General features: G+C 44.3%; 1 protein-coding gene across 1 annotated transcript in view; it reads right to left on the reverse strand.

Annotated features, from left to right (window-relative positions):
- Positions 1-20807, reverse strand: part of cdh23 (cadherin-related 23) — a 674096-nt gene that overhangs the window by 384376 nt on the left and 268913 nt on the right. Inside the window, exons 14-15 of the mRNA XM_060854138.1 lie at positions 14751-14856; positions 11860-11987 (exon numbers count right to left, since the gene is read on the reverse strand). Coding sequence (XP_060710121.1) covers positions 11860-11987; positions 14751-14856 — 234 coding nt within the window. The remainder of the gene's footprint in view (positions 1-11859; positions 11988-14750; positions 14857-20807) is intronic.

Consider the following 20807-nt stretch of genomic DNA (forward strand, 5'->3'; position numbering starts at 1 on the left):
AACTACAGGTTTGGTGACAAGACTTGATTTTGAAGCACCATCTTGAACAGGAAGTGGGAGTTTGAAAGAACAGGATCAGGCAAGGAATCCCAATCCCAATTGGATTTGGATTTAGGTTTTATTGTCCCTTGTACTCAGGCATGAAGTACAAGAGTACAGTGAGAAGTGTACAATGATGCCACACACGTCGCCATCTTAGGTCCAAAGAACCCAGGTACAAAATCTTAGTTACAGAAATAGAGAAATAATGAAATCATTTAAGTAGTTCAGCACTACAATATTCTTAGCATAAAAGCAGAAAAACAATGAAATAAAGTTAATGTTGGAATGTTGTAAATGATGGTCCCTTTAAGAAAGAACGAGGACATGGTCCAGAGGTTATTGAGAGTGACTAATGCTTGCTGGTGCATACCTTTAAGGGCTGTCTTTCTGGGGTCTTATGGTGCAGCGGTAGTGCCCTACCTCTGAATCAGGACACTGGTGTTCAAATCCTACCTGCTCCTGAGGTGTCTCGCAACATTTCCAAACACATTGATTAGAAAATATAAAGGGCTGGCTTTCTGTTTGTGAATTTAATTAGAATCATGGTGATTTGGTTGTGTTAAAAACATTCAGAGCTTTTGGAGGTAGGTTTGCTCGCTGAGCTGGAAAGTTCGTTTTCAGACGTTTCATCACCATACTAGGTAACATCATCAGTGAGCCTCCAGTGAAGCACTGGCGGTATGGCCCGCTTTTTATTTATATGTTCAGGTTTCCTTGGGTTAGTAATGTCATTTTCTTTTCTTTTTCTCAGGTGGTGGTAAATCAATGTGTTTGTTGTTAGAGTTCCAGTTGGAGTGCCATGCTTCTAGGAATTCTCGCCTGTGTCTCAGTTTGGCTTGTCCAACCTGAAATCTATCAACAAATACATTGACTTGGATCCTATTTACCACCCACTGAGAAAAAGAACAGGAAATGACATAACCACAGGAAATGACATCACCAACCCAAGGAAACCTAAACACATCAATAAAAAGTGGGCCATACCGCCAGTGCTTCACTGGAGGCTCACTGGTGATGTTACCTAGTATGGTGACAAAACGTCTGAAAATGAACCTTCCAGCTTAGTGAGCAAACCTCCATTGAGAACCTCAACCTGAGCTACAAATCTTCTCAAAACTCACTAACACCTATGGATGCAATATGCTAAAACTTGCCCAAAAATGTGAAACCAATGCCATCTGTCAGAGCGCTACATATTTCCTGCATGAATGCCTAAGGAAACAGGTCCTACCTAAATGTCTTAAATACAAACCTTCCCTTAACACCCCACTTGCCAAAAGAATAGCAGAGCAAAATGGCCTCAACATACTCCATAAATACAACCATAAAATTTCACGCCAAAAAACTTTACCCACTAATATAACACACCATTAATGGACAGATAAAGTCCAACAAGCCATAGACAATAGACAGCAACAAACACAGAAAATGAAAAAACTAGACCTGCAGAAAAAAACTAGACAAATTTATACAAAATAACAACACCGACAAGCATGTATAAAAAAGTATCTGACTGACCCTTAACAGACACCGAAAAAGTCGTCTTAGTAAGAGGATTAAATTGCAACTGCCAGGCTGCGGACAAGAAAGATTTCGTAGCAGCATTAGAAGCAACACTGAAGGCCATGAGTTCACAGAAGAAACCCAGCAAACCATCGCCAATGTAAAGCAGGAAAATGGAAAGAGACACACTCAAAACACAAGAAAGGAAATCATGAAAAAGACTAAAAAAAGGATAAAAACATTGTTATCCTACCTGCTGATAAAGGATGCTTGACAGTCATTTAAATCAAGGAGAGTACACTGAGAAAGTGAATGCACTACTTGCTGAGACCAACATTTACCAATAAATGACGATAGACCCGATCCCACAACTGGAGAACCTAATCACAGCCCTACTCAAAAAACTTCAGAAATCTGCAGAAATAAATAAGACAACTGCGAAAAAATTAAATCAGATGGATCCAACACACCATGCTTCTATGGATTACCCAAAATTCACCCTAAGACCCATAGTCTCGCTACCTGGAACATCAACTTACAGAGTGGCCAGGGAACTATACCAAAGACTAAAACACTTAATAGAAGACTCACACCACTCCATCCACTCCACCCGAGAATCTCTGAAGACCATCAAAGACACCAAGGTGGAAGAGGATGGAATAATGGTCTCCTTTGATGTAACAGCCCTATTCATATCCACTAACATCAACCTGGCCAAGGAAACACTGACGACACTATTAGATAAACCAAAGACACATACATCAAACATATCAACTTCATCAGCAAGGGCAATATCATCAAACTAGTGGACCTATGCCTTACCACACATTTCACCTTCAACAACAAAACCTACAGACAAACCAACAGAACATCCACTGGATCTCCGATATCAGGGCTCTCATCAGAGGCAGTAATGCAGAGACTCGAAGAAACAGCTCTGCCAACCATCCAACCCAAACTTTGGGTCTGTTATGTGGATGACACCTCTGCCATCATTAAACAAAACAAATTAGAGAAAACCTTCAGGGCCATCAATAATACCCTTATTGGCATAAAATTCATGAAAGAGGAGGAAAGCAACAACAAACTGCCATTCCTAGATGTCACAGTAGTGCAAACAGCCAATGGGGAACTTCAAACCAGTGTCTACAGGAAAACAACAAATACTGACCAAATACTGAACTACAGAAACAAATCATCCCAACATCCACAAACAAAGCTGTATCAGAACATTATTTCAATGAGCCAACTCACACTGCAGCACAGAGGAACTACGAAGAGTGGAGGAAAATCACCTGAAGTGAGTTCAATAAAGAACGCATACCCAATGAACACAGTCCACCGATATCTCAGCAACAAACCCAAACAAGCAGACAAACACACCCAGAAACCCTGCCCACTCTCCCCTACATCAAAGACATCGTGGAAATGACTGCCAGACTTCTCAGACCTCTTGCCATCATGGTAGCTCACAAACCCACCAACACACTAAAACAGCAGCTAATGAACTTGAAAGACCCTACACAGACAACAAGCCAAACTAATGTCATTTACAAAATACTTTGCAAGAAATGTAACAAACATGACTTTGGACAAACAGGCGGAAAACTAACCACTAGGATACATGTACATCAACTAGCCACAAAAAGACATGACCCACTCTCATTAGTATCCTTACATACAGATGAGGAAGGACACCACTTCGACTGGGATCACATCCATCCTGGGACAAGCCAAACAGAGACATGCACAAGAATTCCAAAAGTATGGTATTCCAACCAGAAATCTATCAATAAACACATTGTCTTGGATCCCATTTACCACCCCCTGAGAAAAAGAACAGGAAATTACTTCACCACAGGAAATGACATCACCAATCCAAGAAAACCTAAACACATAAATAAAAAGCAGGCCATGCCACCAGTGCTTCACCGGAGACTCACTGATGATGTTACCTAGAATGGTGACGAAACGTCTGAAAATGAACCCTCCAGCTCAGCAAGCAAGCCTACATCCAGAACCTCAATCTGAGCAACAAGTCTTCTGAAAACTCACTAATTCAGAGGTGTCTAACAGTATCTCTGGACTGCGTTTATTTCATCTGGGTGATTCAGGCTCCACTGTATCTCTGAGCCAGGAAACCGGGATTCAATCCCCAACAGCTCCAGAGGTGTGCAATAACATCTCTGAAGAAATGAAAATGGCCTGTCTTTCCAATTCAAAGCTGGTGGTATGGTGATGGCATCCGTTAGTGTTGTGAGACCATGAATCTGTGCGTGGGAAGTCCTGTTTCATTCTTTGTTGGTAGAGCAGCATTTGTTGTGGCTATCGAGGCCCACATGGCAGTGGCAGTCTCTGCTGCAGCGACTGCACGTGAAGGTGCTGTCCTCTGGTGTTGTCTTGGTGTTGTTTAATCAGCGGGAGGGCTTTTCTTCAGCAGCAAACCTCAGCTTCTCTTCTCCTCTTGTTAGGCCTCTGTCTAATTCCTGCCTCCAGCCAGAGCGATCGCTTATAATGTCCTCCCACCTCTCGACGTTCATGTTCAGTGACTTCATGTCCCTCAAAATGAAGATAGGGCCGTCTTATGCTCTCTTGCTGAAGGCCAGTTCCCCCACAGCAGGTCTTTCGGGATCCTCCTGTCTGACATGCAGTGTTCATGGCCCAGCCAGTGGAGATAGCGTTGTTGGAGCAGGGTGAAGAGACTGGGTATCTGGGCGTAGGCCAGGGCCTCATTGTTGGTGACTCAGTCAGTCCACTTGATGTCCAGGATGTGACTTAAGGCTGTGCAAGTGGAAGGGATTGAGATGCTGCTCTTGTGAGTAGAGGCTCCAGGACTCGCTGCCGTAATGCAGTGTGCTGAGGGCGCAGGTCCTGTAGATGGCAACCTTGGCTTGCGTCATCAGCTTTCTGCTCTTCCAGGCTTTCTGTCAGCCTGACACATGTTGATGCTGAGCATGCGGTGTGTCTGTCAATCTCAGAGTCTCGGGAGAGACTGTCTGTGACGGTGGAGCCGACGTTTGTAAACTCGTGGTCTACCCCCACATTGTAGTTGTTGATAGTAATGTCAGGAGTGGGGTGGGGAAGGTGTGCTCAACACCTTGACCCAACACATTGGTCTTCTTCAGGCTGCGTGTCAAGCTGGGGTCCAGGAAGGCTCTTGAGCAACTGTCCATGAGGCGTTGTAGTTGATCTTCCGAGTGTGTTGCTAGTGCCGCGTCATCTGCAAACAACATGTCCCTGATGAGTACTTCGCGAACCTTGGTTTTTGCCCTCAGCCAGGACAGACTGAACAGCCTCCCGTCCGGTCTGGTGGGGTCGTAGACACCATCAGTTGATGTTCCAAAAGGGCGCTTCAGCGGGACTACAAAGATACCGAACAGGGTGGGGGGCAAGCACACAGCCCTGCTTCACACTGCTGCAAATGTTGAAGGCCTCCTTGGAAGAGTGGTCAAACTGAACATCGCCCTTCATGTCTGCGTGGAATGACTGAACTATCCTGAGGAGCCTCCAGGGACAAGCGATCCCGGTGAGGATTTTGAACATGCTGTTTCTGATCACAAGGTGGAAAGCCTTTGTGAGATCAATGACGGTGACGTGGAGTGGCTGTCTTCACTCTCTGCAGTTCTCTTGTAGCTGTCGAAGGGAGAAGGTCATGTTGACTGTGGAGTATTCTGACCTGAAGCCACACTGAGACTTGGGATATACTCTTTCGGCAGTTTTCTGCAGTCTCTTCAGGACCACGTGGGTGAAGACCTTCCCATTAATGGTCAGTAAAGAGATTCCTTTGTAGTTGTTACAGTCACTTCTGTCCCCTTTATTCTTGTAAAGGGTGACAGTGTTGCAGTCTCTCATGTCTCCCTCTTTCCAGTACTGGCACAGTAGCTGTGCAGGTGGTTTAGCCCTTTGTGTACTTGATGGCCTCTGGTGGAATGCCATCCAATCCTGATGCCTTCCCAATCGATTGCTTTACTTGGCTCTTTGACAGTTGGAAACAGATCCAGTTCCTCCATGACAGGCAGGCATTCCACGGCATCTAGCGCGCTGTCCATGATACTGTTTTCTCTGGAGTAAAGTTCAGAGTAATGCCCCACCCATCTCTCCATCTGCTTTCCTTTGATCTTTGATGGTCTCACCTGTTCGTGACAGTGGGGTTGTCTTGCTGTAAGTTAGACCAATGATTTTCTTGGTCCTCTCATACACTCCACAGATGTTGCCTGTGTCAAATGATGACTGAACGCTTTCACATAGTTGTCTCCAGTAATCCTTTGCGCAGCGTCTGGCTGTTTTCTGGGCCTTGCCTCTTACTGTCCTTAGTGCTCGCAGTGTGGTAGCCTTTGTGCTCTAGCAATGCAACACGCTCTGCCTCGATGACAGCGGTGAGCTAACTTGAGCTCGCTTCAAACCAGTCCTGTGTCTTGCCCTGTTTCTTCCTGAGGGCGTTGCGTGTAATGCTGTGGATAGTGTCACTGAGGGAGTCCCGTCTCTGCAGAACATCTCCTTCCGATGAGTCTGCAACGATCACATCTTCCAGTGACTTTACAAACTCCACCACTTCATCAGGGTGTTGAGTCTTATTGTCATCGATGCATCGCTTGCCTGGAGGCTTGGTGTAGTGCATTTCCTTTGGCCAGCGTCTGATCTTGCAGCAAACCAGAGAGTGATCTGAAAGGAGCGAGCCATGAGCACACTTCTCGGATGGCAGTGTCTGGTGATAATCAGGTCTATCTGGTGCCAGGATTTGGAGCAGGGTTGTCACCGAGACGCTTTGTGCTGAGATTTGGTCTGGAAGTAGGTGTTGTTGACACACAATCCACAGAGCGTGCAAAACTCAAGAAGTCGTGGTCCATTGTCATTCATTCTGCCAATCCCAGGGCAGCTTGGCCAGGAATCGTGGTCAGCGCCCACTCGAGCGTTGAAGTCACCAAGTAGCAGCAACTGTTCCTGACCTGGGATCCTCTGTATTATCATGGAAAGCTGATCCTACAACTCGTCCTTTGCATCTTGTGTAGAGTAGAGGGTTGGGGCATAGATGCTGACAAGTCTACTTTGAATGTCTACTTTCTCTCGGCGGATGCTGAATTTCACCAGCTGCTTCTGATCCTGATTTCCAGCATCCACAGTTCTTTGTTTTTTTTAAACAATACGTTTGCGGGTAACAGGCTGCTTCCTGCTTCAATAAAAGGATGACCAGTAGGACAACACCCGGGGCTTCAGTGGCTCAAGTGTGGCTAATTGTGGGCCTTTTTTTAAATAAAAAATCAGTGACTGGTTCTGCTTTTACTGTGCAAATAGGATTTGGAGATGCCGGTGTTGGACTGGGGTGTACAAAACTTAAAAATCACACAACACCAGGTTATAGTTCAATAGGTTTAATTGGAAGCACTAGCTTTCAGAGCGCTGCTCCTTCATCAGGTGACAACCACCTAATGAAGGAGCGTCGCTCCAAAAGCTAGTGCTTCCAGTTAAACCTGTTGGACTATAACCTGGTGTTTTGTGATTTTTAATTTTGCAAATAAACTGTTTCAGTCCACCTTTCATCAATCTTTTAGCTCAATGTATAACTTGCTAGTTGTGTTGCATGATTTAGATCTGTTTACATATGTCCTAAAGTTCCTGAGATGTGACCAAGGAGAAGGCTGGTTGCAGTTCAATCTCAACTCTGTGCTAAGCTGCACTGACGGGTAACAATGTAAAGTAGGTACAGGCCATTCTGCTATAATGAGACAGTTATGTTCCTCTGTGACCATGCACTACAGAAAATCACGCTGTAGAAGATCACTAATAGAAAATCGTTATGCCCATTCAACAGAAAGTTCATGTTGTTCAAACAATGTCCACATTCGTCAATCGTGTTATAGCCAATTCAAGCTGATGAAATGTGCGTTCCAGCAAAACTACCTGTATGGCAATTCAGCCATATCTTCCACAGCTGAAACCCAATCATTTAGCATCAGTTCCCCAATACTAGGACATAGTAAAGAACGTGCCCTATCTCAATGCAAATGGGTGCCATGTGATCAGTGAGATCATCCATTGATGCCTGTACAGAAATGTTGGGAACATACGCCGAGTTTTTGGAAAATCCTGGTTCATCTCAGGAACTTCATAACATATAGAAACACGCCTAAATCTGATACAAGGCAAATTTTCCCTGGGGTGAGGGAGTCCAGACCGACAGGGCATAGGTTTGGGGCGAGAGCGGAAAGCTTTAAAAGGGACCTACGGGGCAACCTTTTCACACAGAGGGTGGTGCGTGTATGGAATGAGCTGCCAGAGGAAGTGGTGGAAGCTGGTACAATTGCAACATTTAAAAGGCACCTGGATGGGTGCATGAGTAGGAAACGCTTAGAGGGATATGGGACATTTGCTGGCAAATGTGACTAAATTAATTCAGGATGTCTGGTTGGCTTGAACGAGTTGGACTGAAGGGTCTGTTCTGTGCTGTACATCTCTAAGACTCCATTTCGCAAACTGTGCAAGTTGTACACCGAGCTAAAAGATTGATCAAAGGCAGATTGAAACAGTTTACTTGCACAGTAGAAGCAGAACCACTTATTGTTTAAAAACAGGGCCATAATTAACAAGAAATTCATTCAGAACACACTGTCTAAAACTGAGAGCAGACCATTCGTTGGAGTAGTCCCCATTATCTGGCTTGATCGCAGGCACTCAGCACGGTACAGACACAGCCTTTTTCTTCCAATACAGACTTTCAAATTAAGAATCAATAAGGCGTTAAGTCACAATGACAGTAATTATGCAAAGCAGGTCTGGTAACCCATCTGGGAGAAAGTGAGGACTGCAGATGCTGGAGATCAGAGCTGAAAAATGTGTTGCTGGAAAAGCGCAGCATCCAAGGAACAGGAGAATCGACGTTTCAGGCATAAGCCCTTCTTCAGGAATGAGGAGGGTGTGCCAAGCAGGCTAAGATAAAAGGTAGGGAGGGGGGACTTGGGGGAGGGGCATTGGGAATGCGATAGGTGGAAGGAGGTTAAGGTGAGGGTGATAGGCCAGAGAGGGGGTGAGGGTGGAGAGGTTGGGAAGAAGATTACAGGTCAAGAAGGCGATGCTGAGTCCGAGGGTTGGGACTGAGATAAGGTGGGGGGAGGGGAAATGAGGAAGCTGGAGAAATCTGCATTCATCCCTTGTGGTTGGAGGGTTCCTAGGCGGGAGATGAGGCGCTCTTCCTCCAGGCGTCGTGTTGCCATGGTCTGGTGATGGAGGAGGCCAAGGACCTGCATGTCCTTGGCCAAGTGGAAGGGAAGTTAAAGTGTTCAACCGCCCTGTGGCAGATTTCTCCAGCTTCCTCATTTCCCCTCCCCCCACCTTATCTCAGTCCCAACCCTCAGACTCAGCACCGCCTTCTTGACCTGCAATCTTCTTCCCGACCTCTCCGCCCCCACCCCCTCTCCGGCCTAACACCCTCACCTTAACCTTAACCTCCTTCCACCTATCGCATTCCCAACGCCCCTCTCCCAAGTCCCTCCTCCCTATCTTAGCCTGCTTGGCACACCTTCCTCATTCCTGAAGAAGGGCTTATGCCCGAAATGTCGATTCTCCTGCTCCTTGGATGCTGCCTGACCTGCTGTGCTTTTCCAGCAACACAATTTTCAGTTCTGGTAACCCATCTGTGTCATCCTCAACGAAACCAGATACCTCAGCATCAGCTCCCCAGAACTGGAGCACAACAAAGATGATTGTGGAATAAAGATACAGAGACAGGAATGAAAAATAATTTATAAATTGCAGCTATGATTGCAGTTATCATTTCACTTTGGCAAGCTGCCATGCTCCTAATCAAAAGGCAGACATGTTGAAGTTACCCCATTGCATCTCAGTTATTGGATGAACAGTATCTTCCACTCTGGATTCCAAATTGAGGTGAGCCCATTGAGAGTTGAGTTTCCAGGTTTAATTCATAACAAAATCCACCATCTCGACCCTCTAAAGAGTGACAACGCTTCACGAAACCTTCATGAGAAGCTGACAAACGTACTCCAAAAGATTACTACTCATCACCACTTAACAGGATGTGAGCATCACTGGCTAGGGTCAACATTTATTGCCCAAGTAAGAGTCAACCACATTGCTGTGGGTCTGGAGTCACATGTGGGCCAGACCAGGTAAGGATGGCAGATTTCCTTCCCTCAAGGACATTAGTGAACCAGTTGGGATGTTTCCTGACAATAGGCAGTGATTTCATGGTCATCATTAGAACCTTATTTCCAGATTATTTCTGAATTCCAACATCTTCCCATGGCAGGATTCAAATCCCCATCCCCCGAAGGTTCCTGGGTCTCTGGATTAACAGTCCAGCGATAATACCATGAGGCCATCACCTCCCGTGCACCCTTAAGTAACACTAGGCCAGCAGATGTCAACTCAGTGAGAATTCCATTCAATTCCTGACTTGCTCAGGGTTCCTGAATGAGCAGCTTAGCATGAGATCACTTGAAACTTTGCTCATTTGCTGACAGTCTCACCTTGACTTTAAGAGAATTCAAATCCGAAACTAATATTTGAGAGTTGTAAGCCTAGAACTGTCATTCCTGAGAGGTATGCCAATGCCCAAACTCCTGGTGGTGGGGGGGGGGGGCGGGTTTGCTGTCAGTGGGAGGTGGAGTTGCTGACTGAAGAGCTACAGTCAGTGCTCTTCCAGTTTGTCGACGATGATAAAGATTAAAACAAAAAGAGCCTCCCTACCACCACCGTCACCACCACCATCACCATCACCATCACCACACTCATAACTGGCTCTTTTAAAAATTCATTTGTGGGATGTGGGTGTCTCTGGCTGGGTCCAGCATTTATTTCTCGTCCCTAGTTGCCCTTGAGAAGGTGGTGATGAGCTGCCTTCTTGAACCACTGCAGTTCACTTGCTGTGGGTTCACTCATAATGCCATGTGGGAGGGAGTTTCAGGACTTTGACCCAATGACAATGAAGGAACGGTGATACATTTCCAAGTCAGGATGGTGAGTGGCTCAGAGGGGTGCTTACAGGGGTTGGTGTTCCCATGTATCTGCTGCCCTCGTCCTTCTAGATGGAAATGGTCGTGGGTTGGAAAGGTGCTGTCAGAGGATCTTTGGTGAACTTCTGCAGTGCATCTTGTAGATAGTACACACTGCCGCTACTGAGTGTTGGTGGTGGAAGGAGTGGATGTGTTGCCAATCAGGCAAGTCCCTTTGTCCTGGATGGTGGCAAGTTTCTTAAGTTTTTGGAGCTGCACCCATCAGGCAAATTGGGAACATTCCATCACACTGCTAACTTGTGCCTTGTAGATAGTGGACAGGCTTTGGGGTGCCAGGAGGTGAGTGACTCACTGAAGTGTTGCTAGTCTCTGACCTGCTCTTGTAGTCACTGTGTTTATGTGGTGAGTCTAGTTGGAATTCAATGCTAACCCCCAGGATGTTGACAGTAGGGGATTCAGTGACTGTAACACCAATGAATGTCAAGAGGCAATGGTTAGATTGTCTCTTATTGATAGAAGACATATTCTGGCATTTGTGTGGCGTAAGTGTTACTTGTCAGCTCTCTCGTGCAATAGCAAGAGAGTTACTGGTGGTTTAACCTGTAAGTCACCACACCTCAGGTGAGGGGATAGGTTGAGAAGGAGAGTCCTTCCTGGTAACCTCAGCTGGAATTGAACCGAGACTGTTGGTAACACACTGCATTACAAACCAGCTGTCCAGTCCACTGAGCTAAACAACCCCCAGTTACCTAGGAGATAACACTTCAAAATCAAATAATTACCTTGCAAGGCCGCATGGTTGTGACAGATCCTATATGATTACAAGCGTTTCTTTTCTTTCTGTTTGTGTGGCACATGGACATTGCTGGAAAGGTCAATATTTGTTGTGAAACCTGAATTGCCATTGGCCTGATTAGTTTTCAGAGGGCAGTTAAGGCATTGCTCCAGGTCTGGAGTCACGTGTAGGCTACACCAAGTAAGGACAGCAGATGGTAGGCATCGATAGAGCAGGTGGTCTTTCCCAACAATCGACATTGGCAATGTGATCACCATTAATCCAGTTTTTATTTCATTCAGATCTAGCAGTCTACCACGGTGGGATTTGAACTCATGCCACCAAGATTCTTAACCTGGAGTTCTAGGTTTGTAGCCCACTATATCACAACCTCCCCACTTTTGTTTACCAGTAGCATAACATTTATCCCTGTAGAAGTATTGATTACGATCCAACAGCTGCCTTGCGGGAGATAAGAGGGCCTTGACTAATCTCAAACAGTGGCCCTGAATGAACCAGGCTTGCTACAGTTAATGGAAAAGCTGACAACATAGATTAATAAGTACTTACAAAAACTTCCACAGTCACAGGGACTGTACTGTATAGAGGAGGGGTCCCAGCATCTTTTGCCATGATGGTCAAATAGATAAACCCTCCTGGAACCTGCTCGAAGTCAATAGGCCTTGTGACGGTAATAACTGGAACAGACACAGACATTGGGGAAGATTATTGCTGATCAATACTTCATAAAAGTCACCAGCCATGGAAGTTAACACAACAGTATATTACCTTTTCACATTTTACTTTTGCATCCCCAGTAACTGTGAGCAGTTTAATTTCTTCACGCGATGTAAAAATCAATAGTCTTTTTAATTAATAAACTTGCAGAGACATGAACTTATACCAGGGAATACTTTTAATTAATTTAAAACATGAGTTCAGAATTTACAGAGGTTCAACATATGAGTATTTAAAATATTCGCATCAATGATAATTTCAAGGCTATCGGTAAAAGTGTCAATTTGTAGATTAAGGGCTTTAAAAAAAGACAATCAGCTGTGATTTGTTGTGGATCTGTGAATACAAAGCTTTCAATCTCTGAAGTAGTTGATGTGATGCAGGAGCCTTGACAGACATGAAAAGTACATCAGTTATATATATATATATATATATATATATATATATAGAGAGGAAGATAGACTTTTCCCTGCTTATCCAGATCTTCCTGTACTTTCTGTTAGTTACTGTCAAGAGGATAGATGCAGCAGCTAGTTGAGGGCTAAATTCGACCGTAACAGCTCAAAGTTTGAAGAATAGGGATATACAAGACTTAAGACGACTTTTTATAAACCACCTGATTCCAATAAAAACATTGATGTGCATGCGATTTAGAAAAATGCCTTGAGTATTTCTAAAGATGATGGATTGATTTATTTCACTGATGAGACCGTCTTGGACCTACTAGCCTAGCTTATTTTAATTTTGGATCTTTTTAAGAAGAAAACACTTCTTTCAGAGATGCTACCTTCTACACACAAAACTTCCAAGCTATAAAACACACGAAATTGAAGGCAGGGACAGACCCTTTGGCCCCAGAAACCTGATCTGCTGTTTAATGAATAAGATCATTGCCAACTCACTATCTCAACTACTTTTTCCTGCCTGCCCCCATAATCCTGCATTTCCTTAAATCGATTGGTCTCTGTCTCAAATGTCCGCAATGATTGAGACTGCAGTGTCTTTACAGTAGAGAACTCCCAAAGACACAAGTCCCAAACGATCAAACTCCCTCGTTCTTGGAACGTGAACCCCCACCCTATCTTGAGATTCCTGAGCCAGGGGAAATGACAGTGCAGCACCTCACCCTGTCAGGCTCCTTTAACACGTGAAGCTGGCTCCCTGTTATGAAGGGCCTGACCGGGTCCTCAGTACTCAACATCTGGCACAGTGGCTCAATAGTTAGCACTGCTGCCTCACAGCGCCAGGGACCCAGGTTCAATTCCAGCCTTGGGCAATTGTCTATGTGGAGTTTGCACATTCACCCCATGTCTGCATGGGTTTCCTCTGGGTGCTCCGGTTTCCTCCCACAGTCCAAAGATGTACAGGTCAGGTGAATTGGCCATGCTAAATTGCCCATAGTGTTAGGTGCATCAGACAGAGGGAAATAAGTCTGGGTGGGTTACTCTTCAGAGGGTTGGTGTGGACTTGTTGGGCCGAAGGGCCTGTTTCCACGCTGTAGGGAACCTAATCTGGTCTCCTGCTCGGTTTCAGAGTAGATTAGATTGGTGGAGAATTGGGAGCAGTAGACAAAGCTTTATTTGTTGGTTCTCAATCACTGATCTTACTTGAAATCAGGAGATTGAACAAGCTGGGAAGCACAGAAAAGGACTGCAGAGACATTTCCACAATTGGGTGTCCACACACATGAGCAATAAGAGAGTATTCACAGAAGGTGCAGGATTAGACTCGATCCTGTCCATTGAGTTTCACTCTAAAAGTGAGGTGAATACTTCAACAGCACTCAGTCCAAACCAGGCTTACACTATTAGCACACACTCTCTGGCTTGAACAACACAACAGGGATCTATTTTTAATCACAGTGTGTAATTACACTGCACTGAAAACCTGAGCATAATGATCCTTCAGTTGCAATGTGACTGTATTTATGATAATACTTGAGCAAACCTTTCAAAGAGAATATTCTCCTTTTCTTTGGGCCATTTTACGTGATAGACGCACAGCTGGAAACAGACATCTGCTCCCTCCTTCACCAGCTGAAGTCAGCAGTGAGAAAGAGTGCAGCTTTTGGGAACTGACACCAGTTAGGGGCTCAGAAAGAGCATATTTACCAAAGCTCTGGATGATTAACATTCGAGGTGTTGGCAGGATTCCCTTTGCATTTCACTCTAGAAAGCTCAGCACAAAAAAACTGATGTCCACACTTACAGTGCAGTGGGTGCCACATAGTTTGAGATGCTTCCTATGAGATGATGGACTGTGGCCCTGTTTGCTCTCTGTGTTAAATACTATTATGAGAAAGAAAAAGACAATTCTTCCCCATGTCCCATTCAACATTTATCTCCTGACTAACATCATCTAAAGCTGGTTGCCTGGACATAAAACATGGTTCTGGGAGCTGGCTGTGTGTAAGTTGGCTGCTGGGTTTTTATATGACAACACTTTTTCTTGTACTGCAATAGTTGTGAAGCACTACAGTTGCAAAAAGTGGTTACCTACACAAATGAAGGCTGTTCATCTGACGATGCTGGTTTCTTAGAAGTGATGCCACATTTATACTCCTGAATACTTGCATTAGACAACAGAGCCACGGGCTCTGGTTTCTGACAGGCAGTCTTAAATTTGGAGAGTGATCACAAACATCAATTGCCAACTACATGCGTAAACACCCATTGCCCAAATGCACATAGGTATTGGTCCAAAGGCAGAAGCAAAGGTCTTACCCCCATAACCCTCTGATACCCTGATATCAAAGTAGTTGCTCAGAAGTGAAGTGTTGAAAATGCTGTAGGTGATCTGGTTGTTTGGTGGTGAGTCATCATCGATGGCCTGCATTAAAAGGAACACAAAGATGGTGTTTCAGAGGCTGCCAAACACACTAGGAACAAAACCATTGCTGCAGGAGTCGAAAAGCATTCAAATTTCTAAGCACTCAAATTTCAAATAGGTACAGGAACTGGAGTAGGCCATTCAGCCTGTCTCACTATATCATACGATCACAACTGATTGAACACTTCAATCCCTCTCATTGCACTATCCCTATTACCCTTTACAAAGTAACATTTCAAGACTATAGTGAAGAGTCACACCAAACTTGAAATATTAACTTTGCTTTCTCTCTCCACAGACACTACCAGACCTGCTGAGTTTCTCCGGCAATTTCAGATTTTCCGTGTCTGCAGCATTTTGGCTTTTATTTGACCCTTTACAAATTGTTCATCAGAAATCCATCAGTCTTGACATGAGATATCCCGAGAGAGTGAGTTTCCACAGCTCTCTGAAGTAGGGAATTCTAAAGGTTTGGAATTCTCTGAATCAAAATAAAATCACCTCATCTCAATCCTAAATGGCATGCTCCTTAATTGTAAACAGCATCCCTGGTTTAAGACTCCCCGTTCAGGGAATGAGTTTTATCTGTGTCTACCCTGTCTATCCTTTTAAGCATGTTGCAAGTTTCAATGAGGTTCTTTCTCATTCTTTCTAGCTATGTCATAACTGCTGTCTGTATAATTTCTTCGGCCAGAGAGTGGTGGGCCTGTGGAATTCATTGCCATGGAGTGCAGTGGAGGCTGGGTTGTTAAACGTTTTCAAGGCAGAGATTGATAAATTCTTAATCTCGCAAGGAATTAAGGGATATGGGGAGGGTGCAGGTAAGTGGCGTTGAAATGCCCACCAGCTATGATTGAATGGCAGAGTGGACTCGATGGGCCAAATGGCCTTATTTCCACTCCCATTTGTTATGGTCTTGTGGTATCCCTGAGCCATGTGCAGGTACCAGCTTTGGCAGCAGTTCTCACCCTGGAAAATCCCACAGCAGCTCGTGTTTGTAAAGGTAGCACTCACTGAACCTGAGGTCAAGGGCAATGATTGTCTCATTCTGTTGCTGAACAGTAGGCCCAGTGGGGCAGAAAGTTGCCGGCCTATCTCAGAGCTGGAAACGCAGGGCTCGAGTCACAGCCCATGACTTGTTGTCCAGGGAAGGTGCCCACAATGTAACAGGAGCAAAAACCCAAAAAGAGCAGGAAGCAAGAGAGGGTCAAAATGCAAATTAGTATTGGTGGGGGAAAGATCTTTTGTTTTTGATATGCAGGAAGAGGTTGAGTGAAGTGGGACTCCTCAAGCCACGGCTTCTGGGTGCTGACCTATTCCAAGGAATACTAGCTACCGAAACAAATATAAACATCTGCTTTGTCTGGCTCATTATGCTATAGAAATCCTTTCCAGATCCAAGGGTGTTGCTAAAGGCAAATAAAAAGAGTTTGGTTTATCTTTCAGCTAAGTCTTTCCATGATAAAACATTAATGAGTCATACTGCCTATGCATTTAGTTCTTGGAACACCCATCGCATTTCAAAGTGCCAAAATTATAGAAGACAGAATAGAGTGATTTCAAACTGCGGTCAATTATAAGTTAATTGATTTTACTGGAATGCTCTAACCTTGAGTCTGAAATTTATAAGTAGCTGACTTCTTGCAACTTTTTTACATCTACAAAAGTTAATCTGTAATCGACCCCAGGGTACTTACAGCAATTAGACTCTGTGACCTTTGAGGACCAGATCCTCTTAAACACAGTTCCAACTCACAGAATTATACAGTGAACAGAGTAGACTTTCACACACATCCTAGAAACAATACCTTGGGAATTCTGAGGGATACCAAATTACAGCATAACCCTGAGATGGGGAAACTAGGAGGCAAACTCTTGCTTTTCCAAGTTAGCTGGGCTATGTTTTGTCACTCTTTCCAACACATAAATCAATCTCTTGTGGCATTCCTCATGGTGAGTTATGGGAAATTATGTTTAATTGCTTTGCCAAAGCTTTGCATCTTGCAATCATCAGGACAAACACAAGAATGCCAAAAATCAAAATGAATCCAAAGCCTTAGCAGCCTGGGAGCCAATAGTTCCCTGTTGCTTTCCTCATGGTAACATCTCAGCCAATCAGGGTTGACATGCCAAACAATCAACAGCCTTTTTTTCAACGGTGGTCACCTTTTTGAAATTTGGCATTTTTGTAACTTCCTGAGGATTGAAAGGTGAGATTTCAGAACCATGTTTCACTCCTCAGCAAGATTCAAGTTGAGTATGTCTAAGTGAATATTGTATTTTACAACAATGAGACAATGCCAACAAAGAATGTTGGGAAATATACTACAGGAAACACTTGTAATTCAAAAAAACTACTTCAGTTACCTGCTGCACATATACAATCAGCACTTGCTCAGGAACCTGGGGAAGTGAAATTCTGCTTTTATACAGAGGATACATGTGGATTTCACTGACACTTTAGGCATTGATTAGATTACTTACAGTGTGGAAACAGGCCCTTTGGTCCAACAAGTCTACACCGACCCGCCGAAGCGCAACCCACCCCTACCCCTACATTTACCCCTTACCTAACACTACGGGCAATTTAGCATGGCCAATTCACCTGACCCGCACATCTTTGGACTGTGGGAGGAAACCGGAGCACCCGGAGGAAACCCACGCAGACACGGGGAGAACGTGCAAACTCCACACAGTCAGGAATTGAACCCGGGTCTCTGGCGCTGTGAGGCAGCAGTGCTAACCACTGTGCCACCGTGCCGCCCGAATTCTACCTGTTTTGTGTCCACAACACAGAATAATACATACTTCACCATCATTTAAAAATAATTATGTCTTTGGTTGACATGTGGCAATGATCAAATACCTTGTTTCTGTGGGCTCGATTGAGGGATAGATGTAATGCAGGACATGAGAGAATAACATCTCAACGCTTCTTTGACATAGTGACCAGAGGGTCCTTTATGATTCTTGGAGAACAGTTCAACATCACATCTGAAAGACAGCTCCTCTGGCAGTACAGTACTCCCTTGGTGCTGCACCAGAGTTCCAGCCTTGACTTTTTTATAACATTGTGGACCCTAGGGTGGGAGTTGAACCCAGAACCTAGCCATTACAGAGGTGAGAGTGCCACTCACTGAGCCACAGCTGACACTGGACTGGTCGATTCCATTCACCTTTCCATGTGTGACTTTGATGATCGCAAGCCTCACATTCGCTATAAGGAAGGAGAATTCAATTTCTTATAGACCAAAAATGTCACGGAATGATTAAAGGGCTAAAGTGCTTGTGTCAGCTCTTTTCATGAAGTGGAACACAAGCCTTTGGAACAGGAGGTCAGTACTTGGTACTATTTCTACTATTTGATAAGATCATGGCTGATCTGCAAGTGGTCTCTTTTTTTTTGTTTACATCTCCCTTTCCTTAACAGACATGTTTATGAAGAAATCCATTGAACTCAGCCTTGTACAGATTCAGTGCATGACAGCATGGTGGCTCAGTGGTTAGCATTGCTGCCTCACAGCAACTTGGGTTCGATTCCACCCTCGGGTGACTGTCTGCGTGGAGCTTACACATCCCCCCTGTGTGTGTGTGGGTTTCTTCTGGGTGCTCTGGCTTCCTCCAATAGTCCAAAGGTGTGCGGCTGAGGTGGATTGGCCATGGTAAATTGCTCTGTAGTGTCCAGAGGTGTGCAGGCTAGGTGGATTAGCAGGTGGGAAATGCAGGGTGACAGGGAGAGGGTGGGGCATGGTAGATATAAAGGATCCATTGGTCACTATTTCAAGGGAGAGTTTAGATATTATCTCTCGTGTCCTGGCTTATATCGATCCCTCAATCAAGAAACAGGTTATTTGTACTTTGTGACATGCCAGCCAATTTTAAAAAAATGATGGCGAATGTTTTATATTTTTCCATGATGTGTACACAAAACAAGCAGAATTCAATTTCTGCCAGATCAAATTAGTCATCACCTGCATTCCTCACAGGTTAAGGAAGGAGACAAAGGGCAAAAACACATTGTGCTTGTTTATATCTGCTCGAGGGTCAGTGTGGGCTTAATGAGCTGAATGGCCTCTTTCCGCACTGCAGCGATTTAATAACCCAGCTCCCACTGTTGTCTGTGTCAGAGAATTTCACAGATTAACAATCCTCTGATGGAAATAAATTCTCCTTGTTTCTATCTTGCAGGAAAACCACTTATTTTTAAACCATGGCTCTTGTTAGATTTTCTCTTCGACAACGAGAAACATGTGCCTGAGATCCACCTTATAAAATCCCCTTGAGATCCCAGGATGTAGGATACCTGGACCTGAGGATCTGTCAGGCTTTCGGGCTAACAACTTCTCCAGCAGCTTTTCCCTTGGTGATGTGGAATGTTTTAAGTCCCCTGCTCCCTATTCACCTCTTGATTTTCAATAACCTTTAGGAAGTTTTCCAAGTTTCCCTCCAGGAAGACAGACAAACAAATGCCAGTTCAAAGTCTCTGCCATGTCCTTGATGGACAGTCATCCAGGTCTACAGCACAGAAAAAGCCTTTTGGCCCATCCAGTCTGTGCTGGGCACAAAGCAAGCACTTAACTATTTGTGATTACGAATAAACCCGTTGGACTATAACCTGGTGTTGTGTGATTTTTGACCTCGTCTAACCCAGTCCAACTCCGGCACCTCTACATCATAACTATTTGTTATCCATTACCAATTCTCCAGACTCAATCTGTAGAAGACAAAAACTAATTTAGCTCCTTTTCTTCTATTTAAACTCTGGTAGAAATTCTTGCTATCTCTTTTCCTGTTTTTGAGCTTTCTCTTGTATTCTACTTTCTCTCAATTATTTTTCAAGTTTTTTTGCTGTTTCTTAAAATCTCTCATCTCGACTGCAGTTTGGTGTCCCTAGTGCCCAGGAATTGTAATGATTTAAGAATGCTATTCACTGCCACTCGCTCAAGCACAATTAGGAATGGGCAATTTAAAACAAAAAAAAAAGGAACCTATGTTTCTAATTAATCTATCAGAGATGTTATCACATGCTTCTGGAGCAGCTAGGTCTTGAACCTGGTGAAGTCTGGTAGGGACAGTACCACTGCACTACAAGAGCCCTAGGGATGGGCAATAAATACTGTTTTAGACAGCATCACTCACATCCCATAACTGAATGGAAAGACAGAAACAGTACGCTTGACGGGCTGAATTACCTCCTCCTGTTCCTATGATGGTGAGCATGATTAATTTCTCTTGCTGCAAGAACACTTGGCTCTTCTCTGTTTGGGATTAACATTTGGCAACCAGAAATCAGACTTTTGCCAAGTAATGTTCCTGAAAAGACAATGCTCCTTTTCAGATGAAATTTCCTCTCTTAAACCTCCCATCAGTTTCACTGGTTACATCGTAGATTTAAAAAGTGATTTTGAACCAACACATAATGGTTCCACCTGCTCCCCCTTTACCTTTAATAAATTAAACTGCCATGCAATGGAACACATTGTCAATTACATTAACATCACAATCACGTTTTAATCAGATACAATAGCCAAAATGACAGTGGATTTGGAGAACTTGACAGCACAGTAAATAGCTTTCTTTAAAAAAAAACAAGTAATTAAGTATCAGTCAGTCTCGTTTTATCTGGGAGAAATCGCAGATAACGGTGGGGGTTTGTAATTAAAGAACTCTCTGGCTCTGTCTCGATGCCCATGGATGTACAGCCACATAATACCGTTCACTCTTTCACTCAGCAACGTGGCCGGGATAATTTAAAATGCAGTGACGGGAAGATAAACAGAATTTGGGCAGCAAACTAGGCACAGCAGCTGTGGAGAGTGCTAGCATGCTAACATTTCCAACACCACCCGCCAACTCAAGACAAAAGGGAGTGCAATCTTCAAAAGAGAAGTCACCTAGAAAGGTGATTCTAGCCAAGCACATTCCCACACAGAGGGTAAAGGAAACAGGAA

Source organism: Hemiscyllium ocellatum, chromosome 43 (assembly GCF_020745735.1).
Source record: "Hemiscyllium ocellatum isolate sHemOce1 chromosome 43, sHemOce1.pat.X.cur, whole genome shotgun sequence".
Classification (NCBI taxonomy): Eukaryota; Metazoa; Chordata; class Chondrichthyes; order Orectolobiformes; family Hemiscylliidae; genus Hemiscyllium; species Hemiscyllium ocellatum.